Here is an 18975-nt window from a genome sequence, read left to right on the forward strand (position 1 = left end):
GTCGACGGTCCATTAACGGATAATTCATGAGTTCCCTCTGTCGATCGCTCGCTCGCTCGCTCGCGGCTTAACGAATGAGCGCTTGCGCAATCGTCGGAGGCACTTGTCTCACAATTGACAATAATTGGACGGCAGGTCGTTCTCGCTCGCTCGCCGGCGCGCTCGGGCTGACCGCTTCCTCCTCCTCCTCCTCCTCCTCCTCCTCCTCCTCCTCCTCCTCCTCCTCCTCCTCCTCCTCCTCCTCCTCCTCCTGGTCGTCCTTGACACGCTTCGCGCCCGAGTCCTTGCCAGTCCTTAAGGCTCGCGAAACGCGACCCAGATGCGCGCAACGGCCGCCTCTAATCTCTAATGAGGCCTAGACGTGAGCGTGCCCCCGCGCTGTCGCGACGACGACGACGACGACGACGACGACGACGACGACGACGCGACGGCGTAGGTGCGTAGGGAGAAAACGCCTCCTCTCTCGACGATCATGTCTCGGCCCGCTCGAACTCTCCTCCTCCGCCGCCGCCGCGGCCGCCGCGAGCTACGCTTTGTTAAAAGCAATTAAAGGTCCGCCGCCTCGTTAGCCAAACAGAGCGTGTCGCGGCGCGGCGGGTCGATGCTTGCCGAATAAGAAAATCCCGTTGCGCGCATTAATTCGCCGCCATCACAGTGGTGAGTTCGATTCCGACACGCTCGGAATGCGGAAAGCACCATTGTCTCTCTCTCTTTCTCTCTCTCTCTCTCTCTCTCCTCTCTCTCTCTCTCTCTCTCTCTCTCTTTGTTTCTCTTTTTCTCTCCGTCTCTCCGCCGTGGCGGAAGAGTTGTGGAACTTTTGCCGGAAATATACGTTTCACCTCCACTGAGCGCTCTCTCGCTCGCTGCAGGAATATTGCAGAGTCGAGACTCGAGCGAAATTCCGAAATCCCTCGCGCGCCATTGGACTTTAGTGAGCTTGAACGTGAGCGAGCTATTAAATTTAATAATAAACGCCGGAGCGAAGAGAACTTTCTCCTCTTTATTAGCCGTTCGAATTAGAAACCAAGGTGCTTTGGTCGCTTAACTACAATCATGATATCCCCGAGAAAATTAAAGAAACATGCGCGAGGTAAATTCATAAATGAAAGCTGATTAAGGTGGCGAAGTGCAAGCTAAGTAAAAATTAATAGAACACGCTCTTTCATATCTCTTGTCTTTCTCTCTCTCTCTCTCTCTCTCTCTCTCTGTTTTCTCTCTCGCGCATACGTGCACGCGCGCGCGCATGCGCACAGAGAAAAGAAAGGCAAAGCAGGCAAATTTCACAGAAATTTGGCAAAAATCGACTTTCCGCCGGGAAAAACGGGTTTTCGCTTGAGATTATGACAATAAATCTCCTCCTTTCCGCTAAAAAATTATCCCGTCGTAATTTTGATAAATATGCTGTTTAAGGGAGTCAACTCAAATGGTTTTAATATTGACATATTAAAATTCACTTCCTGAGTAACATTCAAGAGGTTTCAACCGTTGCTCAAAAATTGTTTATTGAACAATTATTAACAAGAGAATTTTATAAATAAAATATAGTTTTCCGGCACCGTGTACGTTAAAAAATGTTAAACATACATACGAACAGGGGGTTGAAAGGTTCCTTTAAAACAACATCCAATCCTTATGCGAAGATGTATAGGTCATGTTAGATTAGGTTCTTTCAAGGAGGGACGTAGCTCCTGCTTACACATATGTACCGTTTGACACTTTTTAATATATATTGTGTCAGAAAAATAAGCTCTACTTGTGAAACTTCTCTGGTCAGTAACTTTTGAATAAACAATGAGCGATGGCTGAAACCTCTTGAATGTTACTCAGGAGAGTGAGTTCTATAATATAAGGCCTAGTGGTTAATTCTTAACGATTTTCGACAATTTTCAGTCTTTACTTAAAAATCAATGGAACAAAATTGCCGAATTTCATCACGATAGAAACTCGGTGGCTTTGAGGCTGTAAAGTGATCGATGAAATTTCGTACGTCGTCAATTGTCAAAAAATGTTTACCAGACAGTGCGTGTTGCATCGACAGGCGAAACAGGTGAAAATCTGATGGAGTCAAATCTGGAGAATACGCCGCGTGTGGGAGAACTTCCTAGCCCAAGTGTAAGATGGTTTCCTTTGTGGCTTCTGCCGTATGCGGTTTAGCATTGTCGTGCAGCAGGCTGCCTTGTCCATTAAATGGCCTTTTTTCTCAATTGCATCGCTCAAACGTATCGATTGCTCTTAGTAAATCTCTGCTCTAATGGTTTTAAGAGCTGATAGTACAGCACATTCTTCCGGTGCCACCATATACCGAGAAGAACTTGTGTTCCGAAACATTTGGGTTTCGCTGTCGGCGTAGCTAGAATCTACTCATGATGTTTTGCGTTTAGGATTTTCATGCATAATCCATTTTTCATCACCAGCTATGATTTTATGTAAAAAAATCGTTTGTTTTGTTGTCTGGCAAGCAAGATAACGCATGTGGTCAATCGGCGATTTTTGTTGTCAATGATTAGCTCGTGTAAAACCTCCTTTTCTTCTTCTTCCTGTATCTTTCCCATACGATATAAATGATCGCAAATAGACTTACTCCCAGCTTTTCCGCAAGTTTTAATTAGGTTAATTTGTACGATATTTTCTTTCAGCAGATTTTGCGACTCCTCCCTCGTCTTCAAACTTTTTTGGCTGACCGGGGCGTGGTTGGCTCGTGAAGATCAAAATCACCACCTCGGAAACGTTCAAACCAATACTATTTATTGATGGTCATCGCGAACACTACCGATTGTTTGAGGTTATGTGCATCAAACGCCACAAACCATATGTCATTCCGAGAAGTTAGATAAGAGAGCGGGAGAATGTTTCTCAATTCCAAATCTTGCTCCGAGCTACGTAAATTTCATCGGAAAGAATTAACTAGACCTAATAATATCAGCGTCAGCGTCGAGACCATTGGAGGTGGGTCCCTTAGGCAGCATATTATTGACCGTCATTTTTCCAAGGCCAACGGCTTTCCGAAAAGGAGAGAAAAAAGAACAATTCCTCTGTGCGGCAGTGGGAAAGTTCCCTCGTCGGGTCGGCTACCGCGGGTGCACTCGCGTGCTATGCACCGCGGAGAGGAATCCCACGCGTCTCTTGCGTCGCCTGCATATCCCACAGCCGGTGTGCCCGCGTATCGAACCCTCGCTGTGTACTGGAAACCTGTCCCCACCTCGACCGTGAGAGACGTTATCGCGCCGTGCAATCGGCCGATCGAAGGTGGAGGAGAAGCAGGAGAGGGCGGGACGGGGGGACATCCTACGTTCTATCCGCCGCTCGTTCGTTCGTTCGTTCGTTCGTTCGTTCGTTCGTTCGTTCGATATATATCTTTAATTGCGCCAACACGCGACTTCGATAACGCGCATTTTTCTCGCCGTGCGTATCGCCGCACGATCGGCGGCAAACGCGAGACGCAGCGACGCCGAGACGCTCCTCGTTCCATCCCCTCATCGGCTCCCTCATTCGACCCCTACCCCTCTACCCCTCTACCTCGTCCTGGTTCTTAATCATTCGCACGTAACGACATCCGCGCGCGTCCACGTCGACCACATCGCGTACGCGCGCGCGGGAGAAAAAGTCGCCGGCGACTACCACGCGCGGAATGTGTCCGCCGCGCGAAGGGGAAATAAATCCAGACACGGCCATAAATCAATTTCTCTAACAGGCTCGAAAGTAGAACGACCGGCCCGATATGCGCGGCCATCTCCCCTACGGTGTAGAAATAGAAAGGAGAAAATGGAGGACGCGTTCGGTTACAGGATGATGTTCGTCCTTCTGCTTCTCAATGTCGCGCGAATAGTCGCGCGTTTCCACTTCTCTCTCCCTGCCGCTGCCACCCGTTACGTCTTTATCTGCGACGCGAGATACCAGATACTCCCGAGACGTCGTCGACGAGCGATACGCTATCGACGCGTTATCGCGCGCTGCGCCAACTCGCCCGCCGCCTGCCGATTATCGCTACGGTCAATCGTGTTCCAATTATGATAGCAAGCATGATTTACTTGTGACATTGGAGCATAACAGAAAATCGGGCTGTGGTTCCAAGGGACCTCTATGAACCAGCGAGCTGAAATTTTTGGAGTACACTTGGGCTAATGTGGGAATGCTAAATATGCAATATTGATCCCGGCAATTGTTCGTTAGTTGTTCATTAATAGTTTGTTTCGGAAGTTCCGCTGCTCAGCGATGAGCCCACTTAACAACTTTTGCCAGGTTAAATTTGTCCAATCACTTTAAGCGGATCGAGGTCCATTTGACGCACATCTCGTCGCCAAAGATACTCGCGGAGTCGAGTTGCCTTGATGAAACATTGCCTCTGTGCAGCCGAACCTGAATCGTAAAAGTCCTTACTAGGATTCAATCATCTGAGTATTAGCACGGGTTTCTTTGCAGACAAACTCGATGCTATGAATTCATTTGAAGATGACTGTACTCCTTATGTTCAAAGTTAGGTTAGGTTAGGCATATGATAGACTCAGTATATATATTATATTTTGTGATAAACTTATCAATTTTTTTTCTAGTAAAGACAAATAATTTAATATCTTAATATGAAGAAAGTTAGGTTAGGCTAAGTATATTATAGACTTTGTATATATTATATTTTGATATATGATAGAGACTCATCAATTTAGTAAAGATTTAAATAATATTTTAATGTTTTAATACGATGAAAGTTAGGTTAGGTTAGGCTATATATATATATATATATATATATTATAGACTCAGTATATGTTATATTTTAATATGTAATGGACTCATCAATGTAGTAAGGATTTAAATAATATTTTAATAGATTGTGTTCTTTATGTTCAAATATGTCATAAGCTTTTTAGGTTAGGTTAGGTTAGGTTAAGTCAAGTCAGATTAGATCGTTTGAATTGCTAACTTTATTTAACTCAGTAACTTTTTGCTCTTTGTACGATCACGGAAATGTCACTGAAATTCTTGCAATGTTGATGTAGAAGTCAAAAAGTGTGTCTAATGGTCAGGAAGCAAAACTCGTGAAACTCAGCTTCTGTTTAACTGCCAGGGCTAATGTTTTATATTCACCTTTCCCGTACTCAGCGAAATGTGCTACAAAAAGTTCAGCTCGCTGACTCATAGAAGTCCTGCAGAGCTGTGTTCGAAAATTGTTTTGTCGCCGAGAAACGTCCTCGTGCTGAGCGTCACTCCGCTTTCTTCCCCCGCAGCGGAAAGTGCCCGCAAGAATCGACGACACGAGCGGCGGCGGCGGCGCTGCTTTTTGTCACGTTACGGAGGACGACGGACTTTTCTTCCGCCGCGCAATTCGAGTCGGGGGAATTTTCAATCGACCGTGTGTGTATGTGACAAGGCGTCGCGAAATTATCGCCGCGCGATCGGACGCACTTTCACAATAACGACGCGCGCCGCGTTGCGGAAACCGAACGGAAGAGAGAACGAGCAAGAACGTCGCCGACAGGACGAGCGTTTCTCGTTTCGTTTCATTTCGTCTGGCTCCAGCGTCTCTTCTTGTACACACACACACACACACACACACACACAGTGTCGGAGGATATAATTCTAACCTTTCTCTTCCATATGTGTGTGTGTGTGTGTGGCACGTAGGAAATTTGTAGGCACGATTCGTCGAGCGGAACGATCGACTGCGCGACAGCGCATCGCGAATACGTCTCTTCTCTCTCTCTCTCTTTTTCTCTCCCTCCCCCTCTCTTCCTTCTTCGTGCTTCTCCAGGTTGCTCCGCGGTGTATTCGTAATAATAGATTTCTCTCCCTTCCCCCCACGCTCCGTGGCCGCTCCGACGGATTGTATTACGCGGAGAGACGTTTAATACGGCCGGCGGAGAAGAGCCCGGCGAATTTCCACGTTGAATGCCTTTCTACTCAATTAACTTGGCGACCGCGTAACAGCCGGAGGAAAACCTCAGGAGATTACCGATGCCTCGTGGATGCGCCGTGGAAGAATTCCTCGGCGGAGGAGCACGTTCCAGGATACTTCGCCGCGCTTAAAGAACGCCCCGTCCGAGCGATCGACACGCCCTAGACTTCAGCCGTGTCAATTACGATCGAGGAAATGGCCGACGCGCTGAGAGATCGAATTATAGCGCGGCGCGCGGTGTGAAATTCGCCGGAAGAGGAGGACCGCGTGACGGTGTCTCAGGCTAGGCCGTGTAAAAAAGTGTGACCGTGTAAAAATACGGTCGTGCTTCGCTTTTACCCACCCACTCTCCGACTTTGCGGCATTTGTTTGGGTTTCCGGCTTGGGCTGAGGAATCGTGCGGAATCGCATCATAATGAGGAGCTCAGCGCACGAGAGACGAGCGAGAGGCTGAAGCGCGAACGACGAGAGATTCGGCATTGTTGCATCAATCTCACGAGAGTCTCGTTTCCACGGTAGAAACGAATGAGGAAGGACTGATATTAGAAGACATTTCCGGACATAGCCGGGCGCAGGAAAATATTCCGTAGTGACAGCTCGAAATTTTCTGTTACAGGAGATTCGACGGTAATGGAAAATTCTCTTTTGCAAACCAAAGGACCAACTTCACATCAACAACTGTTTTCGATTGAAGAAACTAAAATTTTCCCTCTCGAAAATATAGTTACCGCAGCAGACTAGTACAGCATCGTACTATATCGTATCGTATGTAATGAGAAACGTAACTTCAGTTACCGCGACCTAAAAGTGAAACGACCTTCGCGAAGAAGTCGAACAACGCTGCCAATGACGCGATTTTCAACCCAACCGTGCAAGCGTTTTCTCCCTCCACACGTACAAGCTTACGCTTGTACAAGAACGCTTTATCCTTGAACAAAATTTATACCCTTGACAGGATTAACTTCTGAACACTAGGATTACCTCCTATCACTAGGACGAGTGAATTTTCACCCACAAGTCTTTTTATTATATTTTTGAGTGTTCATGAGCCACAAATATTTATAAATATTATGAACCTTAACAAGACTTAAGAACCTTAAGAACACTACCATGTAATGTGCTGCTATCTAGTGGCAACAGATAAAAAATATCATCAAGTGAGCGTTTTCTCCCTCCACTTACATACCAGAGACGCTCCGTTTATACCGAACTGCTTTTACTAACTCCAGACCTAGTCCAGACTGTGGTCTGTTCTTTTTAGCTGCATTGCTGAACTGGTACGATAAATCAGAGTGAGAAAAAATGTAGTTGTCTCACTCTAACTTATTGCGCTAGCTCAGCAGTGCAACTAAAAAGAACAGACCTGCAAGCGGCAAAAAAGTGAACTGTTGCCCTAAGTTCTGCTGCACTGGTGGAAGGAACAGCAGAATCTGACGCCACTTCTGCTAGGAAAAACGCCTCAGTGTATTTCTTGAACTAGTACAGAAAGTTCAGCTGGAAAGAGCAAACCCCTTTATACTCGGCTCAGGTGGTGACCGAATATACTTCTGAGACCTCCTGGAAACCTCCTGACGGAATTTCTCTCGCGTTGCAAGCGAGTTTTCAGTTGACTCCTGAGGATTCAACTGAAGGAAGGTTCCGCTTGTCGTAATCGAAATTCAGTTGTACCGACCGAATAGTTTTCTGCGTGTGGGCAGGATCCTGCTGTTCTTCGCGGTGGTCTCACAACGAATCGCTCCACAATGAACTGCTTCTCGCGAGCGAATTGGTGCGCGCGCGCGCGCGCAAAGAGAGAGAGAGAGAGAGAGAGAGAGAGGGAGGGACACAATTGAGCCGCGTAAAATTGCCAGCTATCATTATACCACACGCGGTATTCGTACGGTTCGCCGCTACCGGTCGACAATCGGAACCCGTAAGAAACGGCTGAACAAGGTCCTCTCGTTGCCTCGCGCTGTATTACGTTACGCAAGATTAACCTGTCCTTCGCGTTCTTTTTCTGTCTCTCCCTTCGCCTCCCTTCCCTCTCTCGCTCCTTCTTCCTCGTTGTCGTGCGCGGCTCAACGCTATTTCTGGGTGCGCGTTACATGTCGATTACCGGGACTCGCGTGTGTTTTGCAACAACAATGCAGCTGCGTGTACAAGCGCGTACAAACGGCCTACCCGATTACTCGGGCGCCTTCGAAAGAATTGTCCGGGGGAGAGAGACGAGAGAGAGAGAGAGAGAGAGAGAGAGAGAGAGAGAGAGAGAGAGAGAGAGAGAGAGAGAGAGAGAGAAGGAGCGAGAGAGATCGTCGGAGGTCGAAGACGTGGGATCGAGCAAGTTGTTTCGCCGTGCCGAACGGCGGGACGGAGGATTACGCGCACTCGACGAAGAAGGACGGCCGAGGATCGGCAGGGAGGCAAATGAGACAGAGAGAGAGAGAGAGAGAGAGTGCGTGTGTGTATGGAATAATTATCCAGCCTCCTGTCGGCCATTGTTGCCACGCAAATCATTAACGAGCTGCGGCGGCACACGGAGGTGAGAATATATCTCTCGCTTGCGCTGGGAAAAACGGAGCAGCGCGGAAGAAGGAGGAGACGGAGCGGGGAAGGGGGATGGGAGCGAGGCAAATTTTTCCGGCTTCGAGTCTGCGCCGCCCGACAGTCGTGCTTATCGCGCGCAAACTGTGTCATTACGAGGGCGAGTAAAATGTTTTCAAGCGGCGGCGGCGGCGGCGGCGCGCCGCTTAACCGGTCCAACCGAAGAGCCGAAGCTGAGGCTGACCGGTGCGAGCGGCGCGTTGCGATTTAATACTGATCTCCATGCGCATCGATTTTAAATGTTAATCGAGAAAGTGGCCGCGCCCGTTCGTACGTCGCTCGTTCGTCCCGATCCGATTTACACATTATGCCGAGGCATTACATTTTATCCAATCGCGCGAAACGATCACAGGATCAGTGTCAGAGATTGTGTGCGCGCGCGCGCGCGCGCGAGAGAGAGAGAGAGAGAGAGAGAGAGAGAGGGCCGAGCCCGCAAATTATTGTAAATTACACGCATGGCGCGCGCTCGCTCACTTCTGCGGATTTACGCACAACCTCAAAGAGACGCGGCAGCAGCGGCGCGGCGCGACATGAAAGCCGCTGTTCCACCCTCCTCCCTTTTTCTCATTCAGCGTATAACGTTGTAGTGCGATCCGCGATTCGCGTCTGTTCGATCACGGGCGTCGCCGCGACGACGAGCGACGGGCGTCTCATAAGCGTGAAACGCGTCGAGACAGCGAGCGTGGCTTTTCTCCGGCTCTCCTCTTTACCCAACCCGCTATTCATCTTCCGAGTGAAAAGAATCTCAAAATCGTGCGGAGGGCATGTTATTTCGGACCGCCAGCCCGGCTAGTCGGCTGAACGCGATAATTTCGAAGGCGTTCGCGCGGAAAATCCCACCGCTCGAATGCCGGCTGCTTCGCGCGCAGAAGACTATTCGGTTGAAACAATTGAATTTCGGTTGCGACAGGCGAAACCTTTCGTTCCTCATGAATCAACTGAAAATTCGCTCGCGACGCAACAGAAATTCCGTTAGGAGGTTTTCGCTGTGTCCCAAAAACATATTCGGCCACCTGAACCGAACATTAATTTTGTCAAGAGTGCACACGCTCGTTCTTCACACGGATAAACAGAACGTCCTCGCCTACGCAAATGGAGGGAGAGAACACATAGGCGGCCGGGTTGAAAATCGCGTCATTGGCAGCGTCGCTCGACTTCTTCAAACGAATTTTTTCGGTCGCGGTAAGGTAAACGTACTGAATTACGCCACTTTAAATAAAGAATCATTTTTGAGAGGGAGGAAAGTATTCTTATGTTTTTTGTGTACGTCGTCTCTTTAAGTGGAGATATTTTAATAACAAAGCCCGAGTCACGGAAAATTTCGATTCAGTAAAAAAATAAAATCAAAAACACTAGACGCACAGGAGTGGGGAAATGTGCATCTCGCTTTTCCGACACTGGAAGCGTTACGAGCGCGCTGAAGAAGCAGACAGCAGCGAGCGCGTGTGAGCAAACGAGAGAGAGAGAGAGAGAGAGAGAGAGAGAGAGAGAGAGAGAGAGAGAGAGAGAGAGAGAGAGAGAGAGAGAGAGAGGAGAGAGAGAGAGAGAGAAGAGAGAGAGAGAGAGAGAGAGAGAGAGAGAGAGAGAGAGAGAGAGAGAGAGAGAGAGAGAGAGAGAGAGAGAAAGAAGAATATGCTAGAATACAGTAGGAGAAAATGTGAGGGAAGAGAGAGAGGGGAAGGAAGGGAGAAGGAAAGGAAGAGGGAGAGAACAACAAGCGGTTTTTCAAACTATTTCCAAACGGTTAACTAATATTTTAACGTCTGTCAGACTATAATATTTTTTTGCTATGAAAGTGCGATATCTTGCAGGATGCTCACACTGGTAGGACACGCGATTGTTTAAAAATATCAATATTGAGAAATGAAAGCTCGATATGTCTATCAATACAACAAATGTAATAAACACATGTTTAACGTGCGCGATAGACGTAAAACCCAAAGATACAAATAAGAAAACTGTATGATAAGAAATAAAATGACAATAGCTTAGAAAATCAAACTCGAGTTTTACGTCTATTCTATGAATTTATTATTTGATGTTTCACTGATATTAGCGGCGAGTTAAATGCATATTTTTAAGGAAATTATGAAGGTATTATTACTTTAAAAAAATATGATTCTAATTCAATATATTGTTTATTTTATAAAACGGAATTCATTGGTACAAGTAAATCTGTATGTATTACCTAACATTTCGTATATTGTCTCTCACATTATTACAATGACGTTACAGGCTGATATTACACCCAATAAGGGTGCGTGTCTGGGGTTGCTTTTCTACTCAAGGATTTGGAACATTATCTTTATTCACATATTACAATTATATACGGTTTGCATTGTGCTGTTAGTGCTACGGAATGGCAAATTAATTAATTTAATTGTTATCTGGAACGTATCGAGTAGAGTAGGGTAACAAATCTTTTACATTAACTGCGTTCGAAAATCACAATAGATGTAATATAACTGCCCAAAAATATTTTCTGTGATATACTTTTAGTAGAGACGTGCGAACTATTCGGATTCGAATCTAATGTAATTCGATTCGATTCGAATCCGAATCCCTATGATTCAAATCCAAATAATTCGAATAGGAATCGAATACATTATCGTTTGCGTGCATGAGCTACAAAACGGGTCAGCTGGGCCTCTATGTTTGAACTATTAACTTGTAATTAACTTAACTTATAATTAATAACTTAATTATAAATTATTTTAAATATATATTTTACTTTAAGATGATATTGCAAGATCAAGATGATATCAATATACCCTTTCATATTAAAATCCTCCATCATTATTTGCATGTTTAATTGTCATGTTAAATTTTTTAATGATCCGATTCGATTTTATTCGAATTCGAGTGAAATTTCATAGATTCGACTCGAATTGGAATTTAAAAAATTAGATTCGATTCGATTCGACATAAAAATTCTTAATTCGCACACCTCTATCTTTTAGATTTAATATATTAATAATATTCTTCTCCAAAAATTCAATCTGGCAGGAGTTTTATCACTGTGGGGATCCTGGAGTATTTGGGTCAGTATATGACTTTAATAAATCACTTAAATTCGTAATGACAAATAAAAACTTATTGCGGTATAACACGTCATCTTCCTCGAAATTTCTGTATGCCTTAAGAGAACTAAATTTATTTTCGGTAGGAGTTAGATCTACTTGTAGACGCAGTACTTCTCTTAATATCCGTATGTTTCGTTCGCATTTGGAGCGCGAGGCGGTGGTTACAATGAAGGGGCAAGATTGTTTTTTTAACTTTAAAATTATGTCAGTTTGTAAATCCCACTTACTAATATCTGCTTCAAACGCTATAATTACATTTGGTGGATGACTTGAAAGTATTAAATTAGCATAGTCGCGAAAAACCATGCGATAACTTTCAAACTCAAACTGGCGTTTACGTCTATTACATTCGTAACAAATTTCGACATTTCTGCGTTCTCCGTTTTGTATTTTTGATCCTATCAATATAACTTTTAAATGCTTCATTCTCCTAGAGCAAAGATGCAACATAATTTCCCAGAGTAGCACATAATGTGCATCCAAAACATTTGCGACTATTATATGAACAACACAGTGTAAATCATTTATATATAGATCCTGATTCATTATTCCATAATACAGTGTCAACGGTCCTGATAGGTAATCAGAATAGAATTGCTGTAAATCCTGATAATCAGTATGTGCATATTCATCCAAAAATTGTTGTATATTAACAAATTTACGCTTTTCAATTTGGACGGCATTAATCTCAGTGAATCTATATCTACATCGAAATAATGAGATGAAATAAATGTCATGATCCATCTCGTAACACGACTTCAATTTGGTGCAATTTACAATGTCATGATGTATCAAAAGTTCTTCATGATTCGAACAATAGTTCAGGGAATAACACCTCGTACAAGTTTGCAAGTTACGCTGTTCATGACAGACAAAACACGATTTAGCGAGCATGATCATTTGCATTTCATGCGGCATCATATCACGTTGCAAATTATTTTCGACTAAATTTAAGAGATTTTTCCTCGAATTGATCCATTCCTTACGATTGAAATTGTGGGTTTTCCAAAATTCCGGATGATTATGTAAAAGCATTTTTAAAATTCCGCAGATTTCTTGATGATTCTCTTTATTCATTAATTCATGATCGCGGCTACAGTAAAGAATCATGTTGCACGAGAGACATATATTGTTTTCTTCCCCACGTTTTTCTGGATATTCTTTGCACGAATGGCAAATATTTGGATTGAAGAAGTTACGATAAGAGTGAACTACTGAAGACATACTATCTGCTATAGGAAGCGATAGTGGTGTAAAAAGCGGTGGTATATCAGACATGCCGATGTTATGGGCCCCTTGTTGATGAGACGACGAGATTCTTCTGTTGAATATATGTCAATACTTTGATATAATGGGTATTTATAGAGACGCGTTATTTGTAATATTAATTTAGAAATAACGTGTGAAAATCGTTACCTGTTAGCGGGTCTAACAAAATTCTGCTTTCACAGTTTATGCGTACAGTTTAGCGACTGTTCGGAGAACGTCAAGGAGATATCTACATATTATGTTGTTATATTTATGTATTACTATATGTTTATTTATATTTCGTATATGTCTTAGGAATCTTCAAACGGGATTGTCTCTGAAAATATAACGAACATATGCTTTGTTAAATATTATTACAGAAATTTCTCTGAAGCTTTTCATTTGTAATCAGTATCAAGTCCCTTCATAAATATTATAATGCGCGCACTAAACGTCAGCAATGTAAGCACCGGCATTATGCGTCTTCCGCGACATGTATCAAATTCGCTGCGATGTCCAATCAATATAAACGTACACAGACATGTTCTTACGCGTGTATATGTGTGCTAATATATGTGTATTTGCTTCACATTGGACCGCCGAATTCCACGAGTGGCTTTTTGGTTTATGGAATACACCAACCCGAGCATATTTACAATGCGGTTAATTATCATTCGCTGCTACTCATCCATTCGAACCCCTTCATTAGTTCTCCAGTTGCATAACAAACGCACTTCCTGACTGAAAGAAAGATTAAAGAGCAACAATTTCGACGCATTGGCACTTTCTACATTTCTTGTCTTCTTGAAATAAGAATGTCACAATTATGGATGAAAGAATAATATCTTTCTTAACACTAGTCCTCCGTTTGGGTCTATATGACCCGAAGCGCGTGGATAAAACGCGATTAAAGACGTTGTATTCACTTATGTGATTCAATATTTTAGGTATGTGTACGAATTTTGGCCTTATTCACATATGTGAAAAAAGAAAATAAAATCTCACATATGTGCCGAACGCCAGCACGTACACCGTTGTCTCTGTTTTGGGTCATATTGACCCACCATGCATTTTCATGTTTATCGAGTGGCCACAATATAACTTGTGACAATTTTTTCACGAGCTATGAGTTGGCAGTGGATCTTTTGAGAAATCATAAAATGACGATGGTCGGCACCGTTCGCAAAAATAAAAGATTCTTGCCATACCATTTTGTCATTTCAATGTCAAGCATCGTATGATGGAGACGTCTCTGTTTGCGTTCGCTGAAAATCCAGATGTGACCATCAACATCGTATGTGCCGAAGAAAAATCGTTGCGTTGTTCTTATGAGCACCAAGCACCATGACACAACTTGTATTGCAGAGAAGAAAAACAAGCCCGAAATTATTCAATTTTACAACGATACAAAGGCTGGTGTTGATCTTTTAGATCAAATGATCGGCTCTTACACGTGCGAACGTAAAACCAACCGTTGGCCGATGGCAATCTTGAGCGCTATTATCGATATTTCAGCATGCAATGCGCTCGTTTTATACAAAGAATGCAACGCAAATTGGATACATGCCGGTAAGAAATACAAGCGTCGTGAGTTCCTGAAAGATTTGGGTATGAAATTGGTGGAACCAGAGATTATGCGTCGGAAGAAAATGCCAAGGTGTGAAAATCCTGCCAATTTGATAAGAGATATACGTAAACGGACGCTGGGTGAGCCGTCCATATCCGCTTCAGACAACATTTCGGCTCCAAAACGTAAAAGATGCTATATGTGCAAAAGTGACAACAAACATGCAGAGATTTGCACAATCTGCAAGAAAACGATTTGCAAAATTCATTCCGATTTGTTCTGCAAAAATTGTTTGGAGTGAACTCACTCACAGAAACTCTATTTTTCAGCGATCTTATATTCTTATATAATTTTTGTTTCATGCAAAATGTTTATAAATAAATAACAAACAACAAACAAATATGATTTTTTTAAGATAATTAAGTATACAATTATTATTTACATATGTCAAGATGCTCAATTGGTGCTGTGTTTTAATATACCACATCTTTTGTATAATAGAATGGCGCTTCTTTTTATAAAGTTTTATTACATTGTAGTTATAAGTTTTACGTGTAAAAACTTATGTTACGTACATATATGTTTTAAAGAAAAGAATAATTTGAGTTTGGTATACACGAATCTTGAAAAAAAAATAATTTGCTTTACAGATTTCTATGACATGCTACAGCAAAGCAGAAAACTAGATTAATTGTAAGAAAGATATTCTTCCACTCATAATCGTAACATTCTTATCTCAAGATGACCAGAAATGCAGAAAGTGTCAATGTGTCGAAATTGTTGCTCCTTAATCTTACTTTCAGTCAGGAAGTGCGTTTGTTATACAACTGGAGAACTAATGAGGGGGTTCGAATGGATGAGTAGCAGCGAATGATAATTAACCGCATTGTAAATATGCTCGGGTTGGTGTATTCCATAAACCAAAAAGCCACTCGTGGAATTCGGCGGTCTAATGTGAGGCAAATGCACACATTACAAATGTAACATCATCTCAATTAATCCCCAAACGTGTTCAATAGGATTTATGTTTGGTGATGACTGTGAAACACCCGATAAAGGTGCGTGTCTGGGGTTGCTTTTCTACCCAAGGATTTGAAACTTTATCTTTATTCACATAGAATTCGGATGCGAAAAAGGTAGTCAAAATTTATCAGAGAACATTAATACCATCTGCTCAAAAGTGACTTCCAGGCAAAAATCGAGACTGGATTTTGCAAGAAGACAACGATCCGACGATACCGGAGTCGTCTTTGCCGTCAGTGCGAAGAAGAAAATAATATCGAAACATTAGACTAGCCGTCACGATCCATCAGATGCGAATCCTATTGAAAATGTTTAAGGATTAATAAAGATGAAGTTACGTGGCAGAAAAGTATAGACGGAGAAACAACTACGTTTGATATGGCAATCTTTACCTCGTACCCAGTACGCTGAAAAATTGATAGAAAGTAATGTCCAGAAGATGTCAGGCAATAACAGACAACAGCGGTGTGTGTGATTGGACGACCTATTAATATAAAAGCGTCACAGTACTGGCTGTGTTGTGCATGTATAATTTTTCTTATTTTCTTTTTTCCTTTTATAATAAATAGCTTAAAAGTACGTCGCGATCGCGCTCTTAAACAGACTGTACCGCAACTTGAACTTCCTATAATAGAAAATTTCTAGTTGTCACTAAAAAATATTCTTCTGTATGTAGGTCGAATGCGAAAATTCCGTCCGCCTCGAATGCCGGCGAATGTCGCGTATACGCGCGTACGCGTACACGTACACGTAAATCGTCGGCACTTCTCACAAACGATTCCGATTAACCGGCGGGTCATCGTGGCGAGAGCCCGAAAGCGGGCGCAGGTTAAGGTGAATCAGGTAGAGTGTACGTGGGTGGATGGACGGCACGTAGGTGGATGTAAGGTAGACCAATGTCGTGATGCACACTTGTCGAGAATGACTGGCCAAGCCTCTCTCGCTCGTGGTTGCCCCGGGCAATGACATGTATAATATGCAACTACACCGAGAGAGGGAGAGAGAGAGAGAGAGAGAGAGAGACCGGTGTGGCATGATTTCGCTCCCCGCCCCTCCGCCGCCGCCGCCGCGTAGTGAAACCACGCGGATTCACCGCGTCGTGTCGCCCGCGATACCGAGGAGACACTTTGTTACGTGATCGTTGACCGCTCAATCCGGCTCGCTCGCTGTGTATTCTCTCTCTCTCTCTCTCTCTTTCGCGCGCGCGATCCTGCGCGAGCGAGCAGGACACACGGCGGGAAAAAGACGCTCCTTCTCAATCGAGATTCAGTAATAACAATTACGGGGTAAAAATTACAATTTTTATCACAGATTATTCGATAACGACTAACTTGGAGAGAAAATTATAATCTACACGGGAAAAGCTCTTTGAGTTTTGTTTAAAAGCGATTTCTTTTTTTGTAGTCCGACTTGAGATCCGATCGAGATCGAAAGTTTTCGAAAGCCGAAGTTTCGAAAAATTCGGAATCTAACAGAGATGAATAAAATGCAAAGTTTCCTTTCTCAGAATTCTCACGCACGGAGGAGGATGATTGTATCTCTTGTCGTTGCTGCGTCGAGATGCGCTTTTTCTCAGTCGCGATTCGGTAATTCTGATTACCGGGTAAATTCCATTTTCGTCGTAAATTATTCGATAATGACTAGCTTGAAAAGAAAACGATAATCTACACGGGGGAAGCTCTTTGAGCTTTGAGATTCTTTAAAAGCGATCTCTTTCGTAATCCAAATTGAAATCCAGTCGAAAGCCGAAGTTTCGAAACATTCGGAATCTAAGAGGGATGAATAAAGTGCAAAGTTTCTTTCTCTCAGAATGGAGGAGGGTGAGTGTATTTTTTGTCGTTGCTGCGTCGACATGCACTCTGAGCGGTACCATTCGAAGGGAACGAGATCGCGCTGGCAATAAATATGAACGATCCCAACGAGGTATCGGAGGAGATATCAAAGTCAAGCCGCTTCGTCAGGCTCCACTCGGCTGGGTAATACGGCGTAAACGTCGCGGTTTTTCCAAACGCGCCCGTAATTCGAGGCCGCTCGCGATTCCGCGGAAACAAGAAAATCGAGAGAGTCTCTCCCGCACGCAAGCAGAGCCGACGTGCGTCGTCGTGTTCCTTTCGGCCTCCAGCCGAGAGACGAGGCCCGAATGGCAAAGCGATCGGCTCGGCGCCGAAATGAAAAATGCGCGCGGTGAAAATCATTCACGTCGCTCGCCACTTTCTTTAACTCGCGGCCAAGTAATCTCGATTTCACGGCTGTGCACGAAAAGGAATGCTAATGAGTGTTTGCTCATCGAAGACGCGAGAGCCTATACTTTCCTCCTCGGTAATTCCGCCGGCGCATGCGCGCGCGCGCGCGCGCGCTAATCAAAATGAGCGCGCATTTGCATTTCGGACGGGATTTGCACGCGAACGGCGCTTTAAGGATTTCTTGCGAATTTAGGCACGTATTAGCTCGACGAATTCCGTTTTCCCTCACTTTCATCTCACGACCGAGCCTCTCGGCTCGCCGCCGAGAGATTGCACGCTCCATTAACGCGCTTAACACGCGCGCGCGGAGATTTCGATCGAGCCGGGGCTCGACCATTAACTGCACTCCGCGAATAAATGCGACTTTTTATGCATGTACCTGTTTTGGCCCCTTCCTCGCCCCCCCCCCTCATCCCTTCGCGTTACAGACGTACCTTGCAGCTCGCCGTGCATCTGCGTGTTCTCTCGTTATTTCACCGACCCGGAAAGTATATCCTGCGCGCGACTTTTTCATTTGACATCGCGAACCGTGCGCGCCTTTCTCGGCAACACGCTCTCCCTCTCCCCCTCTCAGTCGAGCTGGGCTTCATGTCGCATTGTCGTTAGTCCCGGAGGGTGCCCCCGTACGAGGAAACGCGAGTCGATACGGAAACAATCGGACCGCGGTAGCCAGAGAACGAGCGCGTACGCGCGCGAGTTACGATATACCGTTAGAAACGTTACATATGCGCGGTGCGCCTTAGCCGGATCGTTCGGTTCGTTAGCGATGCGGATTGCGAGTAATGTGACACCGGGATCTCCCCTTTAGATGAAATAGGAAAGTTTCCAGGAAGCTTTGAAAGATCGATCGCGCGCGCGTGAGCGTGCCAAAGAGAGAGAGAGAGAGAGAGGGAGGGAGACTACCGCCCGGATACCAAAGATTCTCTCGTTAGATCCGCGTTTGTTAACTCGTCATAGCGCAGCCGTTGGAAACTGGCAATAGTTTATACCGAATAGTATACTGATTCACGAGAGAATAAATAAAGTATGCTAAACAGTTGTTATGTTCTGGAGTTATCGTCCCGCTCCCGTACGACGCTCGCAGAGCGGCGGAGGCAAATTGCACGCTATGCTGAGATCGGAAAATATGTATTACGCAACGAATTCGGAATCGGATAACGATATGAAAAGGGTTTGCGTGAATTTAGAGGAGTGGAGTGCGCAAAGTAAATTATTCAGATTACTCATTGATTGAGAAATTTTTAATTGGAGTATATTACATTAAAGTGTTTCGTGTTATGCCCCGGTATATCGTTCTTTAGATATTTAGAACATCTCATAAAATGTCGAAAAATGTATACAAAA

General features: G+C 44.3%; 2 protein-coding genes across 4 annotated transcripts in view; both read right to left on the reverse strand.

Annotated features, from left to right (window-relative positions):
- osp (myosin phosphatase Rho interacting protein outspread) overlaps positions 1–18975 on the reverse strand; it is a 495008-nt gene that overhangs the window by 395090 nt on the left and 80943 nt on the right. The gene's annotated exons all lie outside the window — the stretch shown is intronic.
- On the reverse strand, positions 11414–13181 carry LOC112590713 (uncharacterized). Its single transcript, XM_025308066.1, has 2 exons — positions 12967–13181; positions 11414–12871 (listed from the first exon to the last, which is right to left on the reverse strand). Exon 2 carries the CDS (start codon positions 12826–12828, stop codon positions 11482–11484), a length of 1347 nt encoding a protein of 448 aa, XP_025163851.1. The 5' UTR covers positions 12829–12871; positions 12967–13181; the 3' UTR covers positions 11414–11481.

Source organism: Harpegnathos saltator, unplaced genomic scaffold, assembly GCF_003227715.2.
Source record: "Harpegnathos saltator strain DR-91 unplaced genomic scaffold, Hsal_v8.6 scaffold138, whole genome shotgun sequence".
NCBI lineage: Eukaryota > Metazoa > Arthropoda > Insecta > Hymenoptera > Formicidae > Harpegnathos > Harpegnathos saltator.